General features: G+C 44.3%; 1 protein-coding gene across 1 annotated transcript in view; it reads left to right on the top strand.

The window, feature by feature from the left end:
* The window catches only part of POP1 (POP1 ribonuclease P/MRP subunit), a 33,574-nt gene extending 22,523 nt beyond the window's left edge, over nt 1-11,051 (top strand). The window contains exons 13-16 of the mRNA XM_040494080.1: nt 1,389-1,580; nt 3,216-3,370; nt 8,758-9,099; nt 10,243-11,051. Coding sequence (XP_040350014.1) covers nt 1,389-1,580; nt 3,216-3,370; nt 8,758-9,099; nt 10,243-10,897 — 1,344 coding nt within the window. The 3' untranslated portion in view covers nt 10,898-11,051. The remainder of the gene's footprint in view (nt 1-1,388; nt 1,581-3,215; nt 3,371-8,757; nt 9,100-10,242) is intronic.
* The last annotated feature ends 1,122 nt before the right edge of the window (nt 11,052-12,173 follow it).

The raw sequence follows: 12,173 nt of genomic DNA on the forward strand, positions 1-12,173 counted from the left end.
AACAGAAGATATCAGGTGCCATGGGAAGGTTTTAAGTCGGCCACATGATCAGACATGGCAGCACTGTGGAAGATGCATTAGACTAGGTAGGAATGGGGCTGGAGGCGGAGGAGCTGGAGAGAGGACGTGTGGTTGGATGGCCTTAAAAGAGACCTTGGAAATAGTGCTTAATTGAGGATGTGATGGGGGCCTGAACTGGGGCAGGGTGGCTGGAGTGGAGGGCCTGGGGTTGAATACAGACTCCTGAAGGTAAATCTGACAAGACGCAGTGGTTGCTTGGATGCTGGGAAGTGGGAAAAGAGGAGCCTGGTAGATTAGTTCCTGACAGTCTAGCTTAGATTCCGCACCTTAGGTAAAAGAGAGCCAGAGCCTCATTTGTCGCAGCTGCATTCCCGAGTTCTAGAAGACGTTTGGCACAAAAATGGTGCTCAGTAAACATTCGAATGGATGAGTAAATGAATGGGCAGTAAATATGAGAATGGACGAATGAATGAGTGACTGAACAATTGTGGCATCATTCAGCTAGGTGGGGAACATGGGAGGAGAGCAGATGCAGTGGGGACAACTTCAGTCTGGGGTAAGCTGAATGTGAAGGTCCTCAGGACTTTCCAGAGCAGATGCCCGGAGGACAAGTTTTGATCCCAGGAGGCCAAGTCCCGGCTAAGGAGATAGATATTTTGGAATTAACAACATGTAGAGATGGTAGTGAAAACTCAGCCAGGAGTAAAAATAAGGGAGAATCAGGGCTTGGTCAGGCTTGAGGGAGCAGTTAGACTTGGCAACACGGAGGCAGTCTCTTGCATAGTTTCTCCGGTGAGTGCTAGGCTTCTCTCCTACCTGCTCATCTCTTTTTACAGCTGGCAAGAAAGTCTAAGATGGTGTTGTTCACTGCTCCCTTCAGTACACGTAACAAATAATTTATAGCATCTTCTGTTTTAAATCTTTAAGACCTGGTGAGAAAACCTGGTGAGAGCGTTTTCCCACTTGCCCCTCCTTGAAAAAGTTGTTGATTGTATGCACCTCTTTCACCTCATGACAACAGATCTTAACCAAAGTAAATGTAGGGACTGAGAATCAGAAGATAAGATTAATCCTGATAGAAGAGATTAGTAGAATGGATGTATATTATTTTATAGCTTTGAGTCATCTGGTATATTGTAGCTCAAATTTAAGATAATTTGGCATTTTCTAACCAATCTCTTGTATAGAGGAAAATTGTTGTAGGAGGAATACCATAGATTTCAACTGGCTCACATTTATTTATTGAGAACATTTCCCCTTGTTTTTTAAAAGAGCATTTAACTTTCTAAAGCTGCTTATAGGGAGAACCAGTAGAATCTCCCAGAAAATTAGGGTTGTTTGTCTTGAATTATTTTCTTCCACTTTAGGATTTAAACCGGAAGAGAAGTGAATTGTTGGTGCCCGGGTCACAGCTTGTTTTAGGTCCCCGTGAATCCAAGATACCTATACTTTTGATTCAACAGCCAGGAAGGGTGACTGGTGACGACCGACGAGGCTGGGGAAGTGGCTGGGATGTCCTGCTCCCAAAGGGCTGGGGCATGGCTTTCTGGATTCCATTTGTAAGTTCCTTTTCGATTCCGACTTTACAGTGTGTAAAATACATTCCCAGTAAATACCAAGAGCTGAAAGTGTTCCAGACATCACGCACAACTTAGAAATTGAGTTCTATTGTTCTACCCTTTGAGCTATGATTCTGATATGAGATACTTCATAAAGTCCCTGGAGCCAGATTTTCATTAATAAGAGTTGGGCTGACATAATGTGGATTTCTGAAATTTTAAAAGTGTCCTGATTTTTGAATAGTAGTGGTAACAAAATGTTGAAGTTGTTTGTTTTTTTAATTGAAGAAATTTATTCCATTTTAAAAGAATTTTGGGGGCACCTGGGTGGCTGAGTCAGTTGGGTGTCTGACTTCGCCTCAGGTTCAAGCCCCACATTGGGCTCTGTGCTGACAGCTCAGAGCCTGGATCCTCCTTCAGATTCTGTATCTCCCTCTCTCATTGCCTCTCTCCTGCTCACACTCTGTCTCTCTCTCTCCTTCAAAAATAAACATTAAAAAAAAAAAGAGTTTTTATAATTTTCTAATGTTTATAGATATATAGAATACATTTTTCATTTTTAAGTGCTGACCATATATTCCTAAGTGCAGCTAAAATTTTTATTAAAATCCAGTGTGTTTTTTTCTTCCAAATAGTTTATTATTTTAAGAGAGTAGAAAAGACATGTACAACTGTTAATTCACACAGGTGATTAATTTTAGCAATTATGCCTAGTACAAGAGATACTCAGTTAATCATTTAAGGATGGGAATATTTCTTGGGCGCCTGACTGGCTCAGTCAGTAGAGCATGCAACTCTTGATTTCAGGGTTGTGAGTTCGAGCCCCATGTTGGGCATGGAGCTTACTTAAAAAAAAAAAAAAAAAAAAAAGAGGGGCGCCTGGGTGGCGCAGTCGGTTAAGCATCCGACTTCAGCCAGGTCACGATCTCATGGTCCGTGAGTTCGAGCCCCGCGTCAGGCTCTGGGCTGATGGCTCAGAGCCTGGAGCCTGTTTCCGATTCTGTGTCTCCCTCTCTCTCTGCCCCTCCCCCGTTCATGCTCTGTCTCTCTCTGTCCCAAAAATAAATAAACGTTGAAAAAAAAAAAAAAGAATGGGAATATTTTTAAATAATTTTAATTTTTAAATTATGAAGTGTTTCAAGCATACAAAAAAGTATAAATCCTGATATAATGAATACCTGTGTACCCTTCACCCACCATCCAACTTACAGATTTATTGGAAGCACTTTCTCTCTTTTCTGTCCAGTTCTGTTTCCCACCCTCCTTCTAAAAGAATCACTATTCCTATTTCCAGTGTTTGTCACTACCTTGCCTATTTTTATAGCTTATTAAGCATGCTTGTATCCTAAAATCAAATAACTATATTTGACATGTTTTTAAACTTTATATGTCTCACCATATATATGCTTTTACAACTTAACCATATTCACTCAACATTGAGAGTTTTCCATATTGATGGGTGACGCTCTGTGTCATCATTTTTACTATTGTATAACCCCTTGTAGGATTATCCCACACTTATCCATTCCCTTTTGATGGGCATTTAGGTTGTTTCCCATTTCCCCAAACAAACATTAAGCACTAATTTTACTGTAAGTTGGTACATTGTTAAGATCTTTTTGACATTTCTTTTAGATCTATCGAGGTGCAAGAGTTGGTGGGTTAAAAGAGGCTGTGGTGCATTCTCAGTATAAAAGATCGCCTGACGTCCCTGGTGATTTCCCAGACTGCCCTGCTGGAGTTCTTTTTGCTGAAGAGCAAGCCAAGGATCTCCTTGAAAAGTACAAAAGGTAAGAAACTGGCTTCTTTGGTTCCTAATGTCTTAAGAGGAAGGGAAGGGCCTCCTCACTTTGGCCAGTGACATTTGGAATAGCTTCGGTAACTCTTACACTACGTGGAGTTTTCATAGACTTCCTTTAGTTCTTAGTTCACATGACCAAGACATAATTAAGTTAGGATTGTCTCACATCTGGCCCTTCCAGGCAATAGACCCTTCCTTTGGTCATTTGCTGACATTGATGATGGTGCATGCCTAAAACTATGGGCCTGAGTCTCAGACACTTGTTCAAGATTTCCACTACCAGCCCCTGCCCCCTCGAGATAGAATTTGTGTTTTTTTATAACTGGTTATTGAGGTAATAACATATTTATGAAATTAAAAAAAAAATTTTAATGTTTTTCTTTCTTTTTTTTAAATTTAAAAAAAAAAATTTTTTTTTTAACGTTTATTTATTTTTGAGACAGAGAGAGACAGAGCATGAACAGGGGAGGGTCAGAGAGAGAGGGAGACACAGAATCCGAAACAGGCTCCAGGCTCTGAGCAGTCAGCACAGAGCCTGATGCAGGGCTTGAACTCATGGACCACGAGATCATGACCTGAGCTGAAGTCGGACGCTTAACCGACTGAGCCACCCAGGTGCCCCTGTTTTTCTTTATTTTTGAGAGAGAGAGAGACAGATGGTGAGCAGAAGAGGGTCAGAGAGAGAAGGAGACACAGAATCTGAAATAGGCTCCAGGCTCTGAGCTGTCAGCACAGAGCCCGATGTGGGGCTTGAACTCATGAACAGCGAGAGCATGGCCTGAGCAGAGATCATGACCTGGGTTGGATGTCAGATGCTTAACTGACTGAGTGCCCAGGCGCCCCCCATAGTTTTAAAATTTTATTGAAACTATGGTAATGTGCAAAAATGCTTTGTAAACTGGTGTAGTCCTTCCTTCCAAAGAGATAAGCACTATTTTTGCATTTTGGTATCTATCCATCTAGACTGAGTTTTCTTTTCTTTTTTCTCACTGGGGGAGTGGCCAGTGAGGGGCTTCACCAACCCTTATACTATGAAGTGCATGCTAACTTTGAGAACCTGTATGCTTTGACTCTGTGGGCTCCCAGAAACAGAAACTCTCTTGTTTGTTGTGGAATCTGCGACGTCTAGCCAGTGCCTGGTGCACAGTGTCCTTAATAGCTTGTATTAGTTGATTGATGAAGGAGTAGAAAGTGGGATGTTGTAGTTCCTTGACCGTGAGCTCAATTATCGTGCTTTCCTGTTCACGCAGCCACAGAGGCAGGCAGTGCCTGGTTTTCAGACTTTGTCAGGGGATAGGTGAATGAGTGAGTGAGTGAAAGCACAGAGACACTTTCCTGGATTGCTGGCTTACAGGCTCTTAGAGGGCAGTAATATGTAATCTGTGCCTCCTATAATACGTAGCTCTGGACTTCGATGTGTTTGTTAAGTAATCGACAGTAATACTTCTCATCCTTTAGATTTTTTTTCACACATACAAATTTTTCTTAAGTACAAATATTTTTTTTCTAGAATGTTTAACTTCTTTATTTAGAGAGCACGTGCAGGCTCGAATTGGGGAGGAGCAGAGAGGGATAGAGAGAGAGAGAGACAGAGAGAGGGAGAATCTTAAATAGGTTCCATGCTCAGCACAGAGCCCAACTCAGGGCTTGAGCTCATGACCTGAGCTAAAATCAAGAGTTCAGTGCTCAACTGACTGAGCCACTGAGGTGCCTTTGAGGTACAATTAAAACTTTTTTTTTAATGTGTATTATTTTTGAGAGAGAGAGAGAGAGAGAGAGAGAGAGAGAGAGAGAGAGTGCGAGCAGGGGAGGGGCAGAGACAGCGGGAGATACAGAATCTGAAGCAGGCTCCAGGCTCTGAGCTGTCAGCACAGAGCCTGATGCAAGACTCGAACTCACAAACTGCAAGATCATGACCTGAGCCGAAGTCAGATGCTTGACCCACTGAGCCACCCAGGCGCCCCTAGGTATAATTTTTTTTGAAAAGTGATTATAGTATGAATACTATTTGAAAACCTGCTTTTTTAATTTAGTAATGTATTACGGATGGTTTTCCCATATCCATAAATGTGACTCTAAACCAAGTGTTGGCAAACTTTTTTCACAAAAGGCCAGATGATAAGTATTTTTGGCTTTGTGGGCCTTTTGGTTTCTATGGCAGCTGCTCAGCTCAGCCCTGCGTTGTGTTACAAAGGCAACCACACATGATGGTGCATAAATGAATGAGCATGGCTGTGTGCCAGTCTCACTCTGTTTACGGACACTCAAGTTTGAATTTCGTGTAATTTCATGTGCCATAAAATATTCTTTTTTTTAAACCATTTCAGAATGTATAAGCTTCTTAGCTCACGTGTCATTTAAAAGCAGACAGCAGCCCAGGTTTGATGTGTGAGTCATAATCTGCCAACCCTTGCTCAAAATACATCTGAACAGTTGCACAGGACTCCAGTGTGGGTGTACTGTAATTTATCAGTGGCCCTTTGGGTTATTTCTTATTTTGTGCTATGTGCTTTTATAAATAGCTTTCCATATACATCTGTACACCTTTGTTTGGTTTATTCATTCATTTAATATATGTTTATTTAGAACCTGCTATGTGTCAAACACCTTGTAGGCACTGGGGCTACAGCAGGGGAAGGCAGGCAAGGTCTGTTCCTGCCTCCTGGAGCTTATACTCTTTTTGTTTGTTTTTTTGTTTTAGAGTGAGCGAGAGACCATGCATGCGAGAGCTGGGGAGGGGCAGAGGGCAAAAGAGAGAGAGTCTGAAGCAGGCTCCACACTCAGCACAGAGCCCGATGTGGGGCTCGACCCTGGGATCATGACCTGAGCTGAAATTAAGAGTCAGAAGCTCAACCGGACACTCAACTGACTGAGCCACCTAGGCGCCACCCAGACGCCACCCACTGAGCTTATATTCTTGATGAAAGCACATGTTTCCCTGCTGGTGGGAGGGATCCAGGAGAGCGGAGGGAGGCTAACCTTGCAAGAGCAAAGCTCTTGAGTGGGGAAGAGGGGATGGTGTTCTATAGGGTCAGGCTCAGATCTCATTTTAGCAGGCTGGAAGTCTGGCGCTGAGTGAGACGTGAATACAGATTTAGGTAGGGTAGACGGTAGTGCAGATTAGGTACTACTCTTCTGATCGTGACTGTCTTCTCAGTGAACAGAGAGGCAAGGGTATCAGCTAGGAATAAGAAGGGACCAGAGGCCGCTGGAGATCTGAGGAGAAAAGAATCGACGTGGACAGTTTTCCAGGAGCATGGAACATAGAACTGACTGGAGAAGTGTAAGGTAGTCCACTTGAGTTTTGTGTTTACGACAGGACTGTTCAGCACTGCTGCGTCTTCTTCCCCAGTTGTGTTCTGCCCTTCAGGGGCTGGTGTGGGGTGGGCGGAGGGTTGGATGTAACCGGATGGGCTTTGCCAGGTGGGGTGAGTGGAGGGTCCACGAACAGGAGAGTTTGAGCTTTGTAAGGAGAGGTGCAGCGTGGTGGTTTACAGTGAGGAGATGTAAATGTACAGTAAACTCCAGTGTTTGACTCGTGGTGGGGAGGGGTAGGTGGGCTGGACTAGGAGTGGGTGTGTGGGCAGCTGATGGGGGACCTGGCTGAGGAGGGAGAGCCAGTGGTTTATCTGATGTCACGTGCTTCAGGGGGCTGGGGTCTTGGGGGGAGGAAGGAGAGGAAAGATGGTCTGTGGGCATCAGGAGGACATCGGCCCCACTCAGGCCCGTGGATGTAAAAACCAAACAGCTGCCTCTGGAGAGGAGCTGGAAGGGAAGAAAGCACTGACCTTAGGCTAAATCCCACGAATAAGCTCTCTGGTTTAAAAAAAAAGATACACATCTCAAGGATTTGTTGTACTATTGACAATTACTGTTTGTGTTAATTTAGGATTTCATCTGTAGTTAGGAGAGTGCCTGCTTCCCCTTACTCCCAGTAACATAGGATATCACCAACTTGTATTTATTTATTTTTATTTTTATTATTATTTTTTTTAATTTTTTTTTTTCAACGTTTATTTTTGGGACAGAGAGAGACAGAGCATGAACGGGGGAGGGGCAGAGAGAGAGGGAGACACAGAATTGGAAACAGGCTCCAGGCTCTGAGCCATCCGTCCAGAGCCTGACGCGGGGCTCGAAATCACGGACCGCGAGATCGTGACCTGGCTGAAGTCGGACGCTTAACCGACTGCGCCACCCAGGCGCCCCTATTTATTTATTTTTAAAGTTTATTTATGATTTTGAGAGAGAGAGAGTACAAGTCGGGGAGGGACAGAGAGAAAGGGAGAGAGAATTCAAAGCAGGCTCTGCACCCTCAAACTCGAACTGTGAGATCATGACCTGACATTTGTGTAAAATGGGTACAAAAAGGAAAGAAATACGTACGTATCTGCACATATGTACAGAAAATGTCTCCAGAAGGGTATGTTAAGAAATGATACTATCGGGGCGCCTGGGTGGCGCAGTCGGTTAAGCGTCCGACTTCAGCCAGGTCACGATCTCGCGGTCCGTGAGTTCGAGCCCCGCGTCGGGCTCTGGGCTGATGGCTCACAGCCTGGAGCCTGTTTCTGATTCTGTGTCTCCCTCTCTCTCTCTGCCCCTCCCCTGTTCATTGTCTGTCTCTCTCTGTCCTAAAAATAAATAAACGTTGAAAAAAAAAAATTAAAAAAAAAAAAAAAAAGAAATGATACTATCTCTTGTAGGGCAGCTGGTTCATTAATTTCCTTTTAAAGGTCTTCGAGTGAGGCAGGTACCCCAGGAGCATTTTTCACCAGCCACAGGTCAAGAGTGAGGGAGAAACTTCACCACCATCCTTTCTGTTCCTTTAGAACGCAGAATGTTGTAATGTGCAGGAACATCAACTGCACAACTCCAGGGACACCATTCGCTTGTAGTCTTTCAAGAACAGCACTCCCTGGAGTTGTGCAGAGGCCACATGGGGCCACTTTGTGGATGCATTACCTTTTGAAATTAAAACTAAAGAGGGGTGCCTGGGAGGCTCAGTTGTTTGAGTGTCTGACTCTTGATTTCAGCTCAGGTCATGACCTCACGGTCATGGGATCGAGCTCCACTTCGGGCTCTGTGCTGAGTGTGGAGCCTCCTTAAGATTCTTTCTCTCCCTCTGCTCCTGTTCCCTGCTCGTGTGCTCTCTCTCTCTAAAATAAAAAAAATAAATAAAAGTAAATAAAATCAAATTAAAACTGAAGAAGACATAAGCTTGGCCAGTAGAGTTGGTGGTTATTCTTTATCGTATTTCTTGGAAAACATTTTTTTTGTATGTTTGTTTTTTAAATAGAGATGTAGTACAAGTGGCCATAATTATTTTAATGGTCCAATCCTAATTGTTCAAAATTGGTTCTCCTCCTTGATTTTCACCAGGCGCCCTCCTGCAAAACGGCCCAACTATGTTAAGCTTGGCACTCTGGCACCTTTCTGCTATCCCTGGGAGCAGTTAACTCAAGAGTGGGAATCAAGAGTCCAGGCCCAAGAGAAATCACCTGTAGCTTCCTCTCCACGTGGCGAGGAGAGGAACTTGAAAAGAGAGAAGGTGCCTTGTACCCCCACGCCTGAAAAATCCGATCAGCTGTCTGATGAAGTGGGCATGTCTCTGAGCAGCCCCAGCGAGCCCAGAGAAGTGATGGACACAGAGCGTCCAGCCCAGATGGGGACTGAGTGGGTAACAGGACCAGCTGCCACCAGCAGCCTCCTCTGCGTTCTTAGGTAAGTGCACACGACTTCCGGATGTGTTCTAGATTGTCTGTTTTAAAAAATTTTTTTTTTTTTTGACGTTTATTTATTTTTGAGACAGAGAGAGACAGCATGAACAGGGGAGGGTCAGAGAGAGAGGGAGACACAGAATCTGAAACAGGCTCCAGGCTCTGAGCTGTCAGCACAGAGCCCGACGCGGGGCTCGAACTCACGGACCTCGAGATCATGACCTGAGCCGAAGTCGGATGCTTAACCGACTGAGCCACCCAGGCGCCCCTAGATTGTCTGTTTTAATACCGACCGGGCTACAGGATGTAAACGTTATCTTTGTTCCTTTATGCAAAGCCCAAGGGAATGCATGGACTTTCTGGAGGGGAAAGCCAGTCCTCCAGTGTCCATAGAGGGCTCAGGGAAATAGCTGAGTCACATTTGATTTGGGGCATGATACTAACTGACCAAATGATTTAAAGTATTGTCATCCATAGACATAAACCAAGGCAGTTGTTCCCTGTGACCTGTTTCATTGGTCTTTGCTTAGAAAGCAGTACCCTCGTGACTGTGACCTTCAGTAATGAGGAACCTCTCGAAGCTCTGAGCAAGTGTTCTTTCCTTAAATCACCGAATTAGATTTTTTCTAGTTCCTTTTCAGTGATCTGAATTTATGAGCGATTAAGTGCCCATTCATTGGACCATCATCACGTTGAAGAGGCTACCGTACAAGACATGTTCCTGCTGTAGCCTGTTAGACTGTGCTTAAGTTACCTTCTAGTCTGTGCTCATATTTTTAATAAGTGCTCACCTCTCTTGCCTTATATTTATTTTTTATACAGTAACCTTAGAATTTCATATCCTTCATTCCCTATAACTATCTCTCTCAGCCTTAGGTTCTGTCTTTCTGTCTTATTTTTTTTCTGCCTTCATCTTCTTAAACCTTTAATCCTTCAGTGTCTAAGAATAGTAGTCACATAAAAACAAAAATATCATTACAGAAGTGTATTAATGTCTGTTTTTAATTTTTTAAAAATTACAGTTTTGATCCTTTCCCACGTAGAGTTTTAAAAAAGTCAAATTAACTCTAGCAGTGCCCAATCTTCTAATTGCATGTTTTCTCCTCAAACAAAATATCCTCAAACGTGTGTCTCTAATTCCATATAGGAGTAGAAAATCACTGAAGCAGCTGTCAGCCTGGTGTGGGCCCAGTTCTGGACCCCGTTGGGCAGCCCAGCGAGCTCCCAGCAGCGGGCAGGAGGCATTGACCAGAGAGGCCTGCCTGTCCATCTTGGACCGTTTCCCCAGGGCCCTGGTATGGGTCAGCCTGTCCCTGCTGGGGAAGGGCAGCCCCGAGCCGCACACCATGATCTGTGTTCCAGCCAAGGAGGATTTCCTCCAGCTCAGTCAGGATCGGCTGTACTGTGGGCCCCACGAATCCAAGCACAGTGACCCATTCAAGAGCAAGATCCGGAAACATAAAGAGAAGAAGAAAATAGAGAAGAGGCAGAACCGAGGGTGCACTGTGTCTGAGGGTCCGGCCGGGGCATACCCTGCGGCTGGGCACCACGCTCTGACCCTGGGCTTGTGGTCAGGCCCTCTCCCGGATGTGACTTCTCATTGCTCCAGAGTTCTCCTTGGCTTTGTCACCCAGGGAGATTTCTCCATGGCTGTGGGCTGTGGAGAAGCCCTGGGGTTTGTTAGCTTGACGGGTCTGCTGGATATGCTGTCCGGCCAGCCAACCGCAGAGAGGGGCCTAGTGTTGCTGAGGGCCCCTGCCTCTTTGCAGTATCGGTTTGCGAGAATTGCCGTGGAGGTGTGAATGCTGGTTAACGTCCTTGCAGGGCGTAGATGTTAACTGTTTGCCAAGTCCCACCACTGGAGAGCTTTGTTTTTGCCATGTTCTGTTTTAAAATACCACGTGAAATGCCTTGGAGACCAGAATAAAAGAATTCTGTATTATGCATGTGATGAAATACTGACATCATTCCATTATTCCAAGATCATTGGTCTCCATCTTTCCCTGCCCTTGCTCAACACTTTAAAATTATTTGCCACATAGCTTTTATATTTTGGTTTCTTGGTCTGCGTAATTCTTGCTGAAAATAATCAGAAGCTCTCCCGTTTTCTTGTTCCTTTTTTATAAGGAACAAAGGGCTGTCAGGTCTGTTTGAAAAGCCTTATAGATGTGTGATAAGTAACAGTGGTTGTTTAATGACTTGATTGCTGCAGAAGAGGAAAAGGCTCTAAACATCTGGCCTCTGTGCATGAAATTGGGTTCCCTGTCTGGACCATGTTCAATTCCATACCGGAACCCGCATGCCTAACGCTTTACACCATGCAGACGGAAATTGTGGAAAATTTATTGCTGCCCATTTTCAGGCAGGCTCGGTGTATGGCAGAGGTGTTGGGGTGGAATCTGAATGGGGTGCCGATCTTTAGGACCGTTTGTCCTCTTTGCTGTTGAACAACGCATGATTCTAGAAGTTTCTGGATTTTTCTGTGCTTTTTGTTTTTGCAAAGAATTTCTCAAAAACACCGTAGAGGATGGTTTCTCAAAATATGTTCTATGAAATGTGTTATCTAAAAAAAAAAAAAAAAAGATTCCGAGGTCAGATTGATTTGGGAAACTGGATTAAACCCAGTTAAGCAATTTCTTTTTAAAGGATTTCTAGAACCTTCCATGTGATAATGCACATTGTGCCTCTCCAGGAAGTGGATAACAGCTTACAGTATTTTCTAAATCTCTTTGATGCCAAGCTTCGTTTTGCAAGGAGCACTTTGTAGGACCAGTGTTTTTAGGAACACACTTTGGGGAATGTGGCTGTATACTGCAGCATTCTGCAAGGTAATGACTTCTTTTTAATGTTTATTTATTTTTGTGAGAGAGACAGAGTGCAAGTGGGGGAGGGGCAGAGAGAGGCAGACACAGAATTTGAAGTGGGCTCCAAGCTCCGAGCTGCCAGCACAGAGCCCAACGTGGGGCTCGAACCCACGAACCATGAGATCGTGACCTGAGCTGAAGTTGGATGCTTAACTGACTGAGCCACCCAGGCGTCCCTGCAAGGTGATGATTAAAATAACAAGCTGCTTTTAGA

Source organism: Herpailurus yagouaroundi, unplaced genomic scaffold, assembly GCF_014898765.1.
Source record: "Herpailurus yagouaroundi ecotype Mexico unplaced genomic scaffold, PumYag 186, whole genome shotgun sequence".
NCBI classification, from domain to species: Eukaryota; Metazoa; Chordata; class Mammalia; order Carnivora; family Felidae; genus Herpailurus; species Herpailurus yagouaroundi.